Source organism: Drosophila biarmipes, chromosome 2L, assembly GCF_025231255.1.
Source record: "Drosophila biarmipes strain raj3 chromosome 2L, RU_DBia_V1.1, whole genome shotgun sequence".
NCBI lineage: Eukaryota > Metazoa > Arthropoda > Insecta > Diptera > Drosophilidae > Drosophila > Drosophila biarmipes.
Genome location: NC_066612.1, coordinates 11,303,036 through 11,320,436, shown reverse-complemented (window position 1 = coordinate 11,320,436; position 17,401 = coordinate 11,303,036). Strand labels below are relative to the sequence as shown.

Genomic DNA, 17,401 nt, shown 5'->3' with positions numbered 1-17,401 from the left:
AATAGAATGGTTACGTATTTCTTACTGAGAAAAATATTATTGAAGTAAGCTAGTTAATTTATATACCATTGGTAAATTGGGTTTACTTTTTAAAGGTTCTGACCTCACATCGCGTTCATCTGTACAGAATAGGTTATTTTGGGATTCTGATTGAGATTAGTTAGGTCAAAGCTGGCGGCTAGACAGATTTCTCACTTTCCTTGGAAATATACATATCCTGTCACCAACCAACAGCGAATAAACAATAAACAGGGCAAACAACACATATGTATTATGGAAGACTAGAAAATTATCACAGTTCCGCGGCTTGTGAAAGTTTATTCGGTAAATGTTTGCCACCCGCAATATTTTCATTTAGAAAATTTAAAATTTTCGTGGTATTTCTCAATCAGCTGTTGATGGGCACAAGACCGGCGATAGTTGGTATTCATCGCCGTAAGACCCATGGTAAATTTGGACGAACTCCTCCACGGTCACTCTGCTCTCGCGGTATTTGGAACGGAATTGGGAGAAAAGTAATGATAGAGTAGAACCGAGGAAAGGCACCCAAGTACACCCCGAAGAAGTTCCCATGCGCCCGCGCGCTGATAACGCCAGTCCGAGAATCCGAGAACCTGAGTTGCCTTCCGAGTCGGCTCCGATTGCGATTCGAATCCGAAAACTGAGTAGCTCGGGGGATGTGAGTAACTATATAGCGGGCGTCGTCGTCGTAGCTCAGAACAAATAACACACAGCTCTCGAAGCGTGAACGTCGTGGTCGAGTTTCCGCCTTGAAAAATCTCAAACAAAACATAAAAATAAAACGCCTTTGCCGTCGTCTCGCTCTCTCTCTCTTTCTCTGATGTGCGTTAGTGTCGCGAACCGGGTTCTAAATTAAAGATTGGAAAATTCAATAAGTCGGCGATGGCGGACAAGCGGGCAAACGGCGATGCAGGCGCCTGCAACGGGCACTCCAAGGAGAAGGATGCGGACGTTCGCGTCTGGTGCGATGGCTGGTGAGTCACGGCTTCTTGGGGCACCCTCCACTTCGTCTGGGACTCCAAAACTCAGGGCCAATATCTAACGGTTCAGGCGCCCATTGCGTCACGTCACTCGTTGCTCAGCGGCCACGGTGCCGTGAGTCAAAGCGGAACCATTCCACGTCGGTGCCATCGATTGGTGCCATTTCAAGCAGTCGCAATCAGGCGGCCGATAAACTAAACCCCATTTCGCAGCGTGCTAAGAAGTGTTCAGGGTTTCCCAATTGATTAGCGCTGTGTGGAACAGTGGCGCTGCTGCGAGCGTCTCGGTTCCCGCTCTAATAGCCATCCCAATGCCGTCCGGCTGTAGTCAGGTTCAAGGTCTTCCCGCACCGAAATATCCACACTCTCCACGCTTGACCGGTGGTTTTTCGCTTTATTTGTGTATAGTATTATTTATAGTATTTATTTTAATCTGGGTTAATCAACTAGAAATTGTTGTGGAACCAAATACGGCACAAATTCTAATAAGAATGGACTTCCTTCTATAAGGCTTGCAGATATCTTAAAATCTTATTTTACTTTTTTGTAGCACCGAAAATAGCACTAAATGTTATTTATAATATTGGAATAATTTGTGGTCTTAATCGTTTCATATGTACACCATCTTCTAGAGCTGTAATCAACCCCATCCTATACATTTTTCGATCGCACACATAATGTGTATATTCGGGATGACTCTACACATATCCATTGACGCACTCTGGCCTTTTCGGGACCATAGAATTCTTCCATAGGCATTGCGCCTCCCCACAATCACTTGATGCCGTGCAATGCATCAGTGCCAACCGGTTTATCTTTATCGGGAATGACGCATTAGACGGCGATATGGATGGATGGCCTACCATAACAAGTTTGTCTGCTCCATCAGACGACTGAAATTTCCTTAATTGCGGCTTCCGCCAAGCGTTTTAGAAGTAAAAATAAAAATACTTCTATTCTCTCGTCGCCTCTGTACTCCTGCTCACCAAATAAACAATGGCACACGCCCAACAAACAAAATATGATTATCGTACGATTCCCTGTATATACACGCGAGTGCGATATGTGTTCTAGCCTGCCCACTGTGCGGAGACCCCTCACTTCCCTCGGATTTTTTAAAGGCGCTTCGCTTTTGAGGGCTGCGTTTACGTGGCCTTTGTTGACTGTGGCTGTGGCTGCCCGCCGGCTGTCCCAAAACATCACGTGATTCGGGCCTGCGCATGTCCCGCGGATGCCCCACTCCCGGGCCCATGCCCATTTCGCACCACCATCATTGCCAATGCCCGCCATTGACCCACAGTGCTGTCGTCATCGTCCGCCGGTTTTTATGTGCTTAATTTAATTGGCATTTCACTGGGCTTACCCCGTCCTAAATTATGGTTACTTAAATTATAACTGCTGGACTGTGAAGCACTCGTTGCCATCTTCGAGAGAATTGCTTTAATCTTAATCAGCATCACTATATAGAGCAGTCATTCTTACCATAGGTGATTCCGCTTCTCTTTGAAAACAAAAATATTTTGAAATCTTTAGAATACAATATGGAAAGGAATGCGCAATTTGGATGACTAATTTGCGACTTATTTATTTTAAAAATATCTATACATGATCCTGCATTTCATATAAAAGTATAGAAAGATTAAAAACACATAAAATAAAATTCTTAAATTATAATGTCCCCATCAATATGAAATACTTATCATTTTTTTAATGCCACTTGTCACCCAATTAAAAGCTTTAACCTTAGCTATTAATTAGGAGCCAAACATTACCCATTTCCGGGTAAATTTTGGCAATCTTTCTCCCTTAGCCCCACTGTCAAATGGGTCACAACCCGGCCGGTTTGGAAGTCCTCAAGCTGGGGCTGATAAGCTGACCGTAGCCAAACCCAAACCCAAACCAGATTAAGACCACTGAAATTCCACATCAGCTGCTCTCTGGCAAAAACAAAAAGTATAAACAACATTTTGTGGAATCTACCCATAACCCAGCAGATGAGGCGCACATGTGGGACTTGGACCCGAATCTTCTAATCAGCGGAGATTGATCATTGACGCATGAACAAGTGCCCGGATCGCCTTCTCCTTTCCGCCAAAGTCAATGAACCTGGGCTGTCGGCAGTTGAAAAACAAATGAATGGGGACTCTCGTAATGGACTGTAAGAGGGCTCCGGGGTCTACGGTCTACCCCTCGATGTCAAGACTAGCCTGGGGTCCGTCGTCAGAGAGCAAATTCTATGGAGAATCGCGTGATATTTTTTAATCAGCAAACGGGCGTCGGCGTTCTGCTGTCGCTTGTGTCGCTGCTTTCGCGCTACTCAATTGATTAAGCGGCCCCTGGGCCTGTTCTACATATAGAGTACAATGCTATATGTGTACCGGGAGTATAGTATGTTCGGCACAGATTTCTTGCCGCTGCGAAAAATCTCCGGGAGCAAAGGTTCCGCCTCGATTAATGAATGGCCCACGTTTTTACTAGCTGCTTTCTGGGCTCCGCTCTGTTACTATCGCACAAATCAAGGGACTCGCTTGCATAATCCATCGGTTATTTTTAGGTCTGTACCGGGTCGATCAGTAGGAGGTTTTCAGGTTGTCGATAAATATACCTTTTTGGGGGGCAACAATTATAGTTCCAACATTGTTTCACCTAATCTTTCTCGGTAAACCTTTTTCTTTGAATCTAGCTTATCGCGAAATGGGTGTAGTACTTCTCATAGTTTCCGCCCACCTATTTCCAATTTCGCTCTCCACCCAGTCGATAAGGAAGGAGTAGCAGACGGACCTGATAATGGTGACGTTTTTATTTCTTATCAAACTCAATTTCGAAGAGTGTTTAGGCTTTGCATCGTATGGGCCCATTTCGTGAATCATTGAATGCGATATAAATATATTCAAACAATTTAAAAATTTTTGATACAAAAAAAGGAATATTAATGGGTAAATGAGTTATAAATATAACCAGTAAAATAATTAATGGTTCCTCCAGCAATCAATCTTCAGTTCCGACAGAATCAATCCTTATAAATTATTCCCAATTTAATTATTCTCTATCGGGAACTCAAAGAGATGAGAAATCGGCCTGACCATGCCCCTAACTGCGATTATTTTGAGTGCTTAAATTCCGATGGGCAGTAAGTGCGCTCATAATTGGTGTTAAATGCAATTTGAGCTGCCTCTCACGTCCCCCAGATGCTATTATCGCTTTCCCAAGCCAAACAAAAACTAGGCCAGGGCACGTGTGCCTGCAACCATATAGCTTAGAATCGGCAGAGAATGTAAACAACCTGAATGGCGCTATTTGCTGCGACTATGTGGCCCCTGAAAAGCTGACGTAGCGTCGTTCATAAATGCAATTAGAATTGCAAAACGCGCGGCAACAACATTGCATTTGATATCTCCCGCCCGGGTTGCTCCATCTCGCAACATTGCGATTTGCTTTTGGGCTTGGATGTGGCGTACCTACTCTGATGATCGGGTCCAAAGATCAATCTTGACCAACGCTTCGCAAAAGTGGAGCACGAAAACCGCCCGGGGATAGCCGCCGGTCAGTCACTCAGCTACTGGTCATTAAAAGCACTCCACCAGACATCATTGACGCGCTTCGACAGCGCTTTATGTAAATTATGTAAATGACTTGAACAAGTTTATTGCTTTCTGGTCTGGGTCATAGGAGGTTTTACCGGGAGCTACGTACCTGACTATCACCATTAGGTTAATTACCAGGATTCCAGCTGAGCGTAAAGAAATGCTTTCGTGGCCTACTGCACCCTCAATTGAGGAGATTTTCCATTGCACATTCCAAGCGATAATTATTATAATTTTTTTTGGCAAGGCACGGCTCTGAATAGGGCTTATCTGCGAAATTTAGAAAATAAGTGCCATTTTCTGAGTCATATTCACGGAACTTACATCTTTCTCATCAGAGCCTCCTCACTCAGGTAATGGTTCTTCCCCGAATGGGAGACAACATTTCCGGTGGCAACAACTCTGGGCTTGTCTCGATAATGGCAACAAATTAACCTTGTTTCTGGCACGCTTTCGATAAAAACCATTCTCTAGCAATTTTCCAACTTGTTCTTTGTTAAAAAACATTGTGTACGTCTAGGAACTTTAGTAATTATATCTCGTATCTTCCCCAACAGCTATGATATGGTTCACTTCGGACACGCGAACTCCCTGCGACAAGCCAAAGCACTTGGCGATAAGGTAATTGTGGGCATTCACACAGACGAGGAGATCACCAAGCACAAGGGACCCCCGGTCTTCACCGAGGAGGAGCGCGTCAAGATGGTCAAGGGCATCAAATGGGTGGACGAGGTGGTGCTCGGAGCACCGTATGTGACCACACTGGAGGTGCTCGACCAGAACAACTGTGATTTCTGTGTGCATGGCGGTGGGTACCACTATTTCCTATATTTTTAGAGTTTATCTAAATTGGTTGTTTCTTGCAGATGACATCACCATGACAGCCGAAGGAGTGGACACATATCATTTGGTCAAGTCAGCCAATCGCTATAAGTGAGTATATCTAAAGCCAGCTACTCTACAGACCCCTTTCTGAAATGTTCCCATAACTAACACTTCATTTTACCTGCAGGGAAGTGAAACGTACTGCCGGAGTCTCGACCACCGACCTTGTGGGTCGCATGTTGCTCCTGACTCGCAACCACTTCCGTCAAGGTTCTGCCGAATATGATATCGAGAAAGAAGGTATAGCTTCCGCTTATTTCAACGCTTTTTGTTTTAAGCAAGTTTCATTTTAATGTTCCTAAGTCACAGCGAGCACAATTCTGTTTTGTGCGCCATTTTCATAGTACTTAAATCTCAGTAACTAATAATTAACCAATACTAACTTTAACCATAAGATCAAGGTTTTTTTGCACTCTCCCTGTCTCTCATCTCTTTCTGTTAAACTCGTTTATTGCTCTTGCATGCCGTGCATAAACTAAAGTCGATCAGTCGGTTCTAAGTATGACAATACTATTTATATTTAGTTGTAGCTAATCGACGCACGCTTAGTTTATGCTTTTACTCTACTTGATTCCTTTCCGAGCGTTTAAGCCTTGATTTGCCACAGCTGAACGCTAAAAACTCCTTGGTTTATGTTGCTCTCTACAACTTTACTATTTCTCTTCTTTTTATTTCTATGTACGCACTGTTTACCACTAACCAAAATATAATATAATGTATGAAACCTATGAAAACTATGCTAAAACCTCAATATGCCAAATGTCTTGTGCGGTGCGCGCCCGCGAAATGAATCCAAAATGCCAAACCCAACGACCAACCACCTGCAATCAAAATATCCAAAATCCGAATCCAAATCGAAATCAAATCCTAAACGTAAATTTTCGCTCTCTTAAAACACACCTGCTCATTTGTCTACGTTGCTTTACCAATACCAATTCGCAAAAACAGTGACAATTTTAAAACGACAAATAAAATCCCATCCAGGTTCCTCGAACATGGGCCAAGACTCGGCAGCCAAAAGTCCTTGGACCGGCTGCAGTCAGTTCTTGCCGACCACCCAAAAAATCATACAGTTCAGCGATGGAAAGTCCCCGAATCCTGGCGATAAGATTGTGAGTTGAACACTTGTTGCTTTAAAATCTTACGAAACTAACTATTATTCTGTGTTTTAAGGTCTATGTGGCTGGCGCCTTCGATCTGTTCCACGTGGGACACCTGGACTTCCTGGAGAAGGCGAGAAAACTTGGCGACTACCTCATTGTGGGCCTGCACACAGATCCCGTGGTCAACTCATACAAGGGCAGCAACTACCCAATTATGAATCTGCACGAGCGCGTGCTCAGCGTTCTGGCCTGCAAGGTAATAGATTTATCTAATGAAGCTTCGTAACTCCTAATACTCTTAATCTTCTCCGCCCCAGTTTGTCAACGAGGTTGTGATCGGGGCTCCCTACTGCGTCACCGAGGAGCTGCTGGAGCACTTCAAGATCGACGTCGTCTGCCACGGACGCACACCCATTGCGCTGGAGAACGGCAAGATCGATCCGTATGCCGTGCCCAAGACCCGGGCCATCTTCGAGCTCATCGATTCCGGCAACGATATGACCACCGAGCGGATCGTGGAGCGCATTATCTCGCACCGATTGGAGTACGAGCGCCGCAACCAGGCCAAAGAGAAAAAGGAAATCGAGGCCTTCGAGGCCCTCCAACGCCAAAAGCAGACCCAAAAGGCGGGCTAGCCGGAAACCGATTCCGGCTCTTCACACTAGACCGGATGTTTTATGTTTTAGTTGCATTCTTTTAGTTTGTTTGATTGTTTAGTTCTGTCGTCCCCTCTATAATGGCGCTTTTGTTATGTTGCGTTCAAGGCGATGCGACGCATGTCCAGCGATGCCGTGCAGCCACCAAAGTTTGTAAAGAAGGCCCGGACCCAGCGTACCGCTCGCTCGTTTTCTAGTACAATTTATGAATAGCTGCGGGTCGCACAGGCGGCTCTTAACAAGCCTTAATGATATAAAGTTATATACATATATGCCTATATATATTTGTAATACCTTAATATAGCATATTTAAAATCTAAATTTTATGTATGTAAGCTCAAAATTTGTAAATTCTACTTGTTCGTTGTAAGTGTTGTAAAACAAACTCACCCCCAAGTCATAATTGAAATGAGACTTTACAAAATTGTACGAAATATATGTAAGGCGAATAGCAAAGATAAATCTGTGACATGTTATCCAAAACGGTTGGCAATTGAGAGCCTTGTACGAAATGTATATACATACAGCAATGTAACGCAAGTAGGATGTCCGCTGCTTTTATCAAATGTAATCTCCGATACTTTGTCCTTATTTATTAATGCAATTACTTAGTGCAAAGTTTTATGTTTCGATGTTTAATCCTAGACTTAAATACATGGCCAAAAATAATGCAAACTCCAATTAGTCTGTAGTTTTATTGTTGCATTATATTTTTGTCTCGCTGACCACCTTCAGTTCGACGGTCAGCATCTGCTGCCACACATCCAGATCCATTAGCTGTCGCAGGTCCTCGAAGCTGATGAGTATCACGTTGCTGTCCGTCTTGATGAACTCGCTGCAGGGCTGGTTCGCCGTCCAGGGCAGGATGGGACGCGCCTTGATCTGCTTGGAGTAGTAGCGCGGCGATTTGGCCGGCTGTACCAGAAGGCGCAGTGTGATGGCCACACCCTGCAGCGGAGATGTCACCCAGATGGCCAGGACCTCGTGCTTCACGCGCTTCCTCTCCCACAGCACCGAGTGTGCGGTGCGGCAGCCGAAGATCATGAGCGCGCTGTGCTGGGAGAAGTGGCGGTACTCCGCCGGCAAGTGGGTGTTCCGGTGGCATTTGAGTGGATTGAGGCCTGTGCGCCGGTAACCATAGACGCCCAGCAGCGTGTTGACATCGCGTTCCATGCTGCTGATGTGGCAGCTTAGGGACACCTTCTTGCCCATCTGCAGTTCGAAGAACGGAACTCCCAGGCCCGGTAAATGGTCGCTCAGATAGTGGCCCAACAAAGCGCTGGGTTCCACGGAGCAGCGGCATCCGTGACATGGACAGGCCACCAGGCGCAGGCGGGCCCACGGTGAATCGTTGGACGGGATCACAAAGAGCGGGTTCCTTCTGCTGCTGGGCGGCTCGGTCAACGAGCCGAAGCGCTTCAGCTGGAGCAGCTGCTCATCGGAAGAAGAGGCCACTGACACGGGCAGCCGGCAGTTGGAGAAGTGCTTGGTGTACAGCAGACTCTGCATCTCCTGGAGGCGCTGCTTCCGCTTCTGCTGCCGTTTTTGACTCCGGGTCAACGCATCGGTTGGAGGAGCTGCAGGAGCCTTAGGGGTACTCCTGGCCTGGATGCTTCGGGAGGATGACGGCGCAGACATTTTTGTGCTAAGATTATCAGGCTTACTTACACGACATAATTTTGATATGGACCCAAAAAACTGACACTGACAAAGTTCAAAATACTACTAGCTCAAAAAAGCTAAGCTTAATGTAACTACACCAAGCTTGTTACTAACAATTTCTAATTCTACATTCATTATTCAGTTGGGCCGAAATCCCGGCGGTACTGCAATACCGGGCCAACCCGCGACAGAGGTGGAGCAAGCTCCTAGCACTCCGTCTGATTCCAAAAATCAGTTTAACATTTGTTGTCCTCCAATGGAGGAACTATCAGATGTTAAGCTGATAAGAACAGATACTACACTTTGATCTTAGCCATAAGGCCGAGAAGCGATAACTGCAAACGGGAAAGTAACAGGGTGTGTTTGTGAAAGCTGCTAGAACCAGTTGGGAATTATAGGGATGCACAAGCGAAGGATACACTTGGGATTGCTCAGATATGTTGCAGTTTTCTTTTACCTGAGTGTTATAATGAAATCCCTCAGGTAAAAAATACCAAGGTTAACAACGGCATAATTTAAAGTTACCAAATTAAAAAAAAAAAAATGTAAAATTTTAAAACAGGCATGTTTCGATTATAATTTAAAGGCATCACTTTAAACTTTATTACTTCGTTTTCACTTAAAGTGTGGGATAAAACACTTAGAACTGCGTAAATAAATAGTCTTATATTATTAAGGTTAAAAGTACACCAGTTACTACCAGAAATAAGGCGAGGTACATTTCTTCTTGATTACATCTTAAGGTTGTGTTTCTTCCTCTTTTCTCTTGGAGGAGAGGTAGGGTTGACGATGGTGATAAATACAGATTTTAAATCCAGGAGGGATGACCAAACTAGAATGATATAGGAGGTTACGGCGGTTTCGCAGACGTTGTTGGTTTGACCATGTCAGCTGGATAGCAAAGCAAGTTAGTTTATAACTATAGTAAGTTCTTGTGATATTCTTACCACTGATGTCCTTGTTAGTGCTGGCATTATTTAATCGAACGCTGCCGTACTTCTCCTTAAGGTACTTTTGCACGTTGGTATTATATTTGCTACGAGGGTTAATCACTTCCTTTTTCGGAGGTTGGCCCAGGGGTTCTTCATTGTTTCTAAAGGCAGTGGCTTCATTGGAAGGCAAGAGATCCGGTTGGTGTTCTTCGTAAGGTCCTTTCTTCTTTGAGCCGCCACTGGAGTGCGACGAACCCATAAGATCAAAACGTTGGGGAATGTCGTCGAGCTTATCTAAGTAGAGAAATGGTATTATAACACAATTAGGGACTGTTGAATAGTGTTGGCTTACCTTTCTGTTTGAGCTCTTCATTGTTTTGTACGGCAGAACTGGCTGAATATGGCCCCTTACTCCCCGATGAAGTAGGGCCTGTCTGATTGTCAAGGTATCCAAAATATCTATTTGTCTTTGATCTCTCGTCATCAGGTTTTCCCTTTGCTCGGGAGTTCTCTTCGTACATTTCGTTGCCATTGAATAACATATAATTCTTACTATCCGCACTTAAAGGATCCAATACAATCTTTCCCCCCTGAATATCACCTGAGCTCAAGGCGCTGATCCTTTCTTCGCCCTCAAGTTGCTGAGCTGAAAAACTGGTAGGTTCCAAGTAAGTATGTTGACTAGGATGCAACTGTTTGAAGCGCTTGAAAATCAAGCATGTCACCAAGGACAATAGGATCGACATACTGAGGAAGCCCATAGCTATAAGGCAGACTATGGCAAGGAAGTTGGTGTCGATAAGGGGAATCCGTTGTAGGTCCTTTTGTACCACCACACTGATGTGAACAGAGTCCTTGCCTCCAGGATTCTCTGCTAGACAGGTGTAGACACCCTCGTCGCTCTTCCTGGCATTTACAATGGTGAGACGAGAGACGAAAACGTCATGACCAAAATTTTGAGCCTTGGGCTCGTCTTCACGCAGCATTTCTATATAAACTCGCTGCCTTTGCAGACCTTTCGCCTGCTTGGAGCGAGATTCGTATACTTGGCTGTTGTAGTCCCAGGCAATGACCGTGTTTGGAGATCCCTGCACCCGGCATATGAGCGTTACATTCTCTTTGGACGTGTTAATGGAGGTGCCGAGTGTGGGATACACTATCTTTGGTTTGCAGGCGAAGGCCTCTGGTTGATCCTCGATCCACAGACGACCTCGCAACTGCATGGGGTAGTGGCACGCTGTGGGCGGGGTGTACAGGTTCATGCCTATGACGAAGTCCCGAAACATCTGAAGATCGCAAGTGCAATTCCACGGATTCTCTGCCAGGGATAATGCTGTAAGTTTTAGGCCTTGAAAACTGTCCACCCTCAGTTTGGTGAGCTCATTGTTGTCGAGATAGATCTGCGATAGCAGCGGTACTCCCACAAAAGCCTGGGCATCTATGCTAACCAGGCGGTTGCGCTTCATCTCGATCTTGTGCAGATACTTAAGGTTCCGAAAGACCCCTTGGCGTAGGGTTTTGATCAGGTTGCCATTCAGTAGTATTGCCCGCACTTTCGACAGGCAGTCAAAAACACTGGGCACCAGATCCTGCAGCAGATTGTTGGACAAGTCGAGCTCAATCAAGATCTGTAGTTGGGTGAAACTTTGATGGTTGAAGCGTTTCAAAGTGCCATTGCGTATGAGAAGCTTCTGCAGATTCTGCAGGTGGGTGGTCGAAAATGCGTTCTCCTCCAGGTAGAAAATATGGTTGTGTGATAAGTCCAGGACTTGAACCTCCGGACTGAGGTTCTCGGGTACTCCACTCAGACTCAAGTTGCGGCAATCGGCCGTCTTCTTGCCGGAGTTCCATTTGCAGTGACAGTCTCCACAGTCCATCAGCCAGTCAGCACTGGCGCTTTGAAGAAGGAATACCAAACAGTAGATCTTTAGTAGGAATGACGACAGGTGCGTACAGGAAAGTCTACATGGATCCATTGAGATTGTTTGAGGAACGAAAGGTCTAGCTCATCCCAGTTACCCTGGGTTATTGTTTGATGCACATTTAAACTCTTTCCTTGAAGAATTCCTCACGTCCACTGTCCGGAGTCATTAAAGTTTCTGTTTTCCATTAAGACGCCGAGATCCATCCTATGGAATATATAGAAAATTAAAAATAAATTAAATGTTTCAAATTCGATAAGAAACTACATTTTTATGTAGATATACATTTTAGTAACAGTATTTTATTTAAAAACAAATAAAACTTCTTAAGCGTTTGGTAGAATATTGGTTTAAAATCGAATTCCCCTGGCGTGCAGTACCCCAGCCAAGGGAACTGCAATTACAAGGTCAGTTTCGCTGTTTTCTTTTCATCAGGTTTCAAAAACAAACAATGGGAAACTGAGTACAGAGCAGTGACACTGGCCATGGCACAGGAAAAACTGCACTTTTTTGGCTTACCAGATATTGAAAAACAATATAAATGTACTTTACCGCCACGCCTGCAGCTTGTGTCAGAGCAACTCATCCAAAGACCTCGGCGTATATCCATCAACTGTTTTCCTATTTTTGTACTGCCCCATTTACCAGAGTGTAACAGTGATACTTACGTTGGCGCATGTCAGTTGGACGTCCTACTTTTCGCTCTTTCTATGTAAATTAACATTGTATTTTTGGTCTTTTAAACTTTTGTATTAACTTTTATTCCATTTTGGGCCGAAACAGTTGGCAAATATTTAAAGTTGAAGAATGAAAATGTTGAAAAACGTATTTCGTTTTATTTAGTTGCCTTTTATTGCCAGAAAGGAGTTATTATTTAGTCAGTATTGGAGTTGGTATATTTTTTATATTTAAAAAAAAACACGAATCCTCAGACTGGAATGCCTATGTTTATTTTGAATTTGAAAATAAAACCAAACTTGTATGGCTAAAGCAAATAAAAGTACCTTGCCTATTTTTCACCTTTAAAAAATAAGAGGATTAGGTGTTGTAAATTGTATACCTTTTCAATCAAGTTGATTTATAATAGTCCGCTGAGAAATAAAAATAAGCGGCTTCCTTCTGCCCTCCGTGCGATTCACAGAAAACAAAACAACTACCCCTAAAAGCAGGCTACTGTGGCTGAACAACAGCTGCGTTGAACTGCTTTCGTGTGCGCGTCCCCGTAATTCCCAACTGGTTCTAGCCGCCAGCTCATGGAGACCCTGTAACTTTCCCATTTCCAGTTATCGCTTCTCGGCCTTATGGCTAAGATCAAAGTGTAGTATCTGTTCTTATCAGCTTAACATCTGATAGTTCCTCCATTGGAGGACAACAAATGTTAAACTGATTTTTGGAATCAGACGGAGTGCTAGGAGCTTGCTCCACCTCTGTCGCGGGTTGGCCCGGTATTGCAGTACCGCCGGGATTTCGGCCCAACTGAGAAATAAATGTAAAAATACTGAAAACTCAAGTAGTATTCTGAACAACGGGTTAATAAAGTATCTCCGTTTGTTTATGTAGGAAAACATTGCTGTTAACTAAGTGGTTCCATATTCCATGGTCTTCCATTTATTAACATTGCTCGAGATGGATTCTGTTCTGTAGATCATAAACCCAGCTAGGCAAACAACATATTTTAAGTTGTTAGTTAATAATTCGTATATTTATTTCGATAATACACCTATTATGAATACAGTTCGCTTTTTTGATTGTTTATATTAATCTGCTGTAGTACTGTTAGGGACTTTTTATCATCTTCATGCTAAAAATTTCCTATAGAACATAAAAAAAAGGTAGCCTTCGAGGCGTACGCTCCTAATTGCGACAATGAAAGTTGGGTAAAAAGGAACCATATTTAAATACAGCTCGACAACAAACAAGTATATCATAAGGATGGTTGCTTATACGAGTTAAAAAGGCATTAGGTGTGCGGAAAATATTGCAATACTGTTGGGATAAAATGTATTAACCTAACATGGAGATGAGAAACCGCCCCCTAAATCCGTACAATTGCAAAGTTCTGTGGAGATACGCTCTTCTCAAGGGCGCCTCAATCATTGTTCCTAACACGCCGTTCCGCATTCAACGATAAAAGTAAGTAGACAATTCGAAAGTATACAAATAATCGAGTCAAATAATGTTCAGCAATTACGATACGTTAATATACCTTTTCCAAGGTGAATGCTTAGGTTTCGGTGTTTGGTTTCGCTTTTAGAAAGGACAACTTCAACTATGGAACAATCTGAGGCCGGCTGTCTCCTGCGAGGCTAACTATTAGCATGTGTACTAACTGGTGAATAGCTGCGCTATGCTCCCACAAACAACATCAACCGTAACAACGCGCTTATATATCTTTGGCGAGAGACCACTACGTTCAATTGAATCGAAAAAAGGGAAGAGACTTGTGATGTGTGTAACGTATACAATGCCATAGAGCTACAGTTATAGAGTGTTCTTCGTGTGGGTAATGCTTAAAACGACGATAGATTTTGTGTTTGACCGTCTCGAGCCGGTCCTGGCCTTAAACAACCACTGCTCCAGCCTCCGAGCGGCTGACTGGTAGGTCGGGGCAATTTTTCCAGGTGTCCGAGAGCGGGTCATAGCATTCGACAGCATTAATAGTCACTTGGGCTCGGTAGAAGTTTACCTCACAGGGCTGCAGGAGAAGAAATAATATGGGTTAGAAATTCTTTTTCATAAGTAACAATATCTTTAATCATTGTTACCTGATCACCGCCAGCTACGTAAAGTAGCCCATCGGCAGCGGCCACGGCAGGAATGGCTCTGGGCACGTTTAGTGCGCACACGGTTGTCCACTTGTCCTCGTCGAAGCTGTAGCGCTCGACGGAGCTGAGGATGTCCTGGCTGATACTGCTGCCGCCAACCACATACAGGTAGCGATCCAGAACGGCCACGCCCATTTGGCAGCGGGCTGTTTGCATGCGAGCCAGCTCGGTCCACTCCTTGGTCACTGGATTATAGCTGCAATGGATATTAAAGGTTCTAATCTATCCCATATCATATCACATCATAAAATACCTAATCAGATCCGGTAGATGCCTTGTTGTAGTTGTGCAGCCTCCGACAATGTAGATGAGACCCTCGAAACTAACCACGCCCATGCTGAACCGCGGTTGCGGCATGCTGCCCATCAACTTCCAGAGATCCTGCTCCGGATCGTAGCACTCCATGGAGCCGCCGATGTCGTCGCCTATCCAGCCGCCCACGGCGAACAGGTTGCCGCCCATGGTGCAGAGACCGAACTCGCAGCGCGGCACTATCATGGGGGCAATCGGTTGCCAAACGTCGTTCTGTGGATCGTAGACCTCGCCATTGGCCAGAATCTGCGAGCCGCGCTCGCCGCCGACCACGTAGATCTTGCCATTCAGTGCCGACACGCCCGGCAGGATGCGGCCCACCTCCATGGGCGCCGTCTCCGTCCACTCGCGTCGGAATATATCGAACTTGGCCACCGTCTCGAAGATGCAGTCGGCCGAGTTCCAGGTGCGCGGCGTGTCCCTGTGAGATCCGCCAATGATATAGATGTTCTTCTTGGCCAGCTGCCGGGGACAGACACGCAGCGGCACCAGTTGTCCGCGCTTCGACGCAATGTCCCGGCAAATGGAGCGCAGGGCTATCTTCACGGACATGTCGCGACAGTCGTCCTTCAGAGCCTTGTCGATCACCTTTACCGGAACAAGGGCCATGCGCACGTGGGACAGGACATCGAAGACGTAGCAGCGGCGCTGCGTAACATCGTGCTTAATCCAGCGAAGAGCCGCCTGGAACACCTGAGATTCGGAGTCCACCCGCAGCAGCTCCGAGTTCAGAAGCTGCGAGAGCAGAGTCTGTGGCGTTTCTAGGAACTCATCCTCCAGCGTTATCTGGAAGGGAAAGAAAGAGCTGTTTTAATAAGATCTTACAGATGTTGTGGCTAGAAATTATTAACCTAGTGTGCAATTGTGAACGTACAAAATGGAATTTATGAGATAAGAATCTTGAATGTTTTTTAAGTTATTTGTGGGTAATGTATAGTTTTTCTGACAATGATAGGTATATGTTTGACATGGGTAGAGGTAAAATAAGGCTGTCTGTTAAAAAGACAGACCTTTTACACATTAAAGTAATCTTGGACTGATCAAAGGAGAAATCATAAATGAACATCTTTGAATGTGTTATGTATATGTTATGGGCCTATTCATTTCATGAATTACATTTCCTGACTCATCCTGACACCCTGGAAGTTTCAACGCTCAACTTGAATAATCCGGAAGTTACAAGTATGTCGGTTATAATTTCTTTTGTGACTAATATTGTATATAATAATAAAGGGTTTAAAGTATATCATTGGTGAAAGTATATTTCATAGGCAATGTACATATACTAAAAGGTTCTATTGTTCCAATGGTAATTGTAATACAATTCAAAGAAGAACCCTCCGTGGAACAGCTAAGCTAAACCCTTCAAGTGCCTGCCACTCACCGCTGGGAAATTGGCGTGGACAAAGTTCAGTGCACTCTTGGCCAACGACTCGCAGTTGTGGGCCTCCGCGAAGCGTAAAATGCCCAGTGCATTGGAGGCATGCAACTCGCGGCAGAGGAACTCGCAGCACCCGTCCACCACCTCGTTCAGCTGCAGCATGTCGGCGGCGGCGAGCAGTTCCTGGACATTGGACTGGGGGGAAGAGATAATAGTAATTAGGAATGAAGAACTAAATATTAAGAACTGAGCTCACCTGGGTGATTTCGCAGCGGCCCGTGTAGATGAAGTCGAGCAGGATGTGCAGGATGTCGCCGTCGATTGTGTGCAGCACCACCGACTTCTGCTTGACCTCGTTTAGCCCCAGCTCGGGTCGGAACATGGCCTCGAAGTAGGCACTGGCCGCACTGAGCACCGCTCGATGGGCACTCAGAGTGGCCATTCCGGCGATGATCTCCACGTCGCAGAAGCGCGACTGCTCGCGCAGCTGGTTGAGATTGGAGAGCACCTTGAACGGGTACTGGGCGTTGCAGTAGGAGGGCAGATTTGTGCGTTGGCCGGCCGCCGTGGCGCCCGAGCCCAGGTTTTGGCCAAAGAAGTCACCGTCGCCGCTGGTGGGACTCTGATTGGCGTTCTGATTGGCATTCGCATTCGGACTGGGATTGCCATTGTATTCGTGGTGGTGTATCTGGTATGTTTTCAACGGTGGCATTTCGTCGCTGCGTTTGTGTGTGTTTCTGGTTCCAGGAGAGTGTCTCGGCTTAGTAAATGCACTTTTCGGGGGCAACAGCGCGGCTCAGCCTCTTCGCATTCAATTGTTTGGCTTAATTAAACTTAATTGCTGCACTCTGCGTACACTTCACCCGTTGTTGTTGTTGTCCGTTCATTTTCCTCCAATCAGAAGGCGAACACACACACACCCAACTCACAGCACAAAGCCAGCGGCCAAACGAATTAACATTTCACAGAACCAACCGAATTTTCCTCCTCGAACTGTTTTCCCATTGAGGCCGAACAAAGAGCTTAATATTTACAAACTAAGCTGGCATATTTCTTGAACTTTTCAATGCACTTTGTATGTAGCTGGGCTGGAAATAAAATCGATGTTTTTGGGGCCTATCGATGTTGTCAGAGACTT

At 45.1% G+C, this 17,401-nt stretch overlaps 4 protein-coding genes and 2 non-coding genes across 9 annotated transcripts; 2 read left to right on the top strand and 4 right to left on the bottom strand.

Annotated features, from left to right (window-relative positions):
* Nucleotides 1-500: 500 nt before the first annotated feature.
* LOC108032648 (ethanolamine-phosphate cytidylyltransferase) lies at nt 501-7,910 on the top strand. 3 transcript variants are annotated; one of them, XM_017106597.3, is made up of 7 exons: nt 501-995; nt 5,143-5,393; nt 5,452-5,518; nt 5,598-5,710; nt 6,419-6,582; nt 6,644-6,829; nt 6,891-7,910. In XM_017106597.3, exons 1-7 carry the CDS (start codon nt 904-906, stop codon nt 7,206-7,208), a joined length of 1,191 nt encoding a protein of 396 aa, XP_016962086.1. In that variant the 5' UTR covers nt 501-903; the 3' UTR covers nt 7,209-7,910. The 3 variants fall into 3 exon arrangements, with proteins under 3 accessions (XP_016962086.1, XP_016962088.1, XP_016962087.1); XM_017106599.3 differs by having other exon boundaries at nt 505-995; nt 6,476-6,582; XM_017106598.3 differs by having other exon boundaries at nt 506-995; nt 6,455-6,582.
* Nucleotides 7,906-8,962, bottom strand: LOC108032649 (uncharacterized). The gene has a single exon (XM_017106600.3). The coding sequence runs from the start codon at nt 8,865-8,867 to the stop codon at nt 7,935-7,937; it is 933 nt and encodes a 310-aa protein (XP_016962089.1). The 5' UTR covers nt 8,868-8,962; the 3' UTR covers nt 7,906-7,934.
* A 66-nt stretch (nt 8,963-9,028) lies between these two features.
* LOC122818897 (U2 spliceosomal RNA) lies at nt 9,029-9,224 on the bottom strand. Its single transcript, XR_006368381.1, has one exon. It is a non-coding gene; the product is annotated as a U2 spliceosomal RNA (small nuclear RNA).
* Nucleotides 9,225-9,468: 244 nt separating this feature from the next.
* On the bottom strand, nt 9,469-12,359 carry LOC108032822 (leucine-rich repeat-containing protein 24). Its single transcript, XM_017106837.3, has 4 exons — nt 12,298-12,359; nt 10,176-11,952; nt 9,839-10,117; nt 9,469-9,782 (listed from the first exon to the last, which is right to left on the bottom strand). The coding sequence occupies exons 2-4, from the start codon at nt 11,797-11,799 to the stop codon at nt 9,742-9,744; spliced, it is 1,944 nt and encodes a 647-aa protein (XP_016962326.1). The 5' UTR covers nt 11,800-11,952; nt 12,298-12,359; the 3' UTR covers nt 9,469-9,741.
* A 671-nt stretch (nt 12,360-13,030) lies between these two features.
* Nucleotides 13,031-13,226, top strand: LOC122818876 (U2 spliceosomal RNA). Its single transcript, XR_006368360.1, has one exon. It is a non-coding gene; the product is annotated as a U2 spliceosomal RNA (small nuclear RNA).
* A 192-nt stretch (nt 13,227-13,418) lies between these two features.
* LOC108032724 (actin-binding protein IPP) lies at nt 13,419-17,372 on the bottom strand. Of its 2 annotated transcripts, XM_017106704.3 has the most exons (5): nt 16,520-17,372; nt 16,267-16,458; nt 14,824-15,668; nt 14,511-14,766; nt 13,419-14,440 (listed from the first exon to the last, which is right to left on the bottom strand). In XM_017106704.3, the coding sequence occupies exons 1-5, from the start codon at nt 16,973-16,975 to the stop codon at nt 14,306-14,308; spliced, it is 1,884 nt and encodes a 627-aa protein (XP_016962193.1). In that variant the 5' UTR covers nt 16,976-17,372; the 3' UTR covers nt 13,419-14,305. The 2 variants fall into 2 exon arrangements, with proteins under 2 accessions (XP_016962193.1, XP_050741619.1); XM_050885662.1 differs by lacking the exons at nt 16,267-16,458; nt 16,520-17,372 and adding an exon at nt 15,734-15,864.
* Between the last annotated feature and the right edge of the window lie 29 nt (nt 17,373-17,401).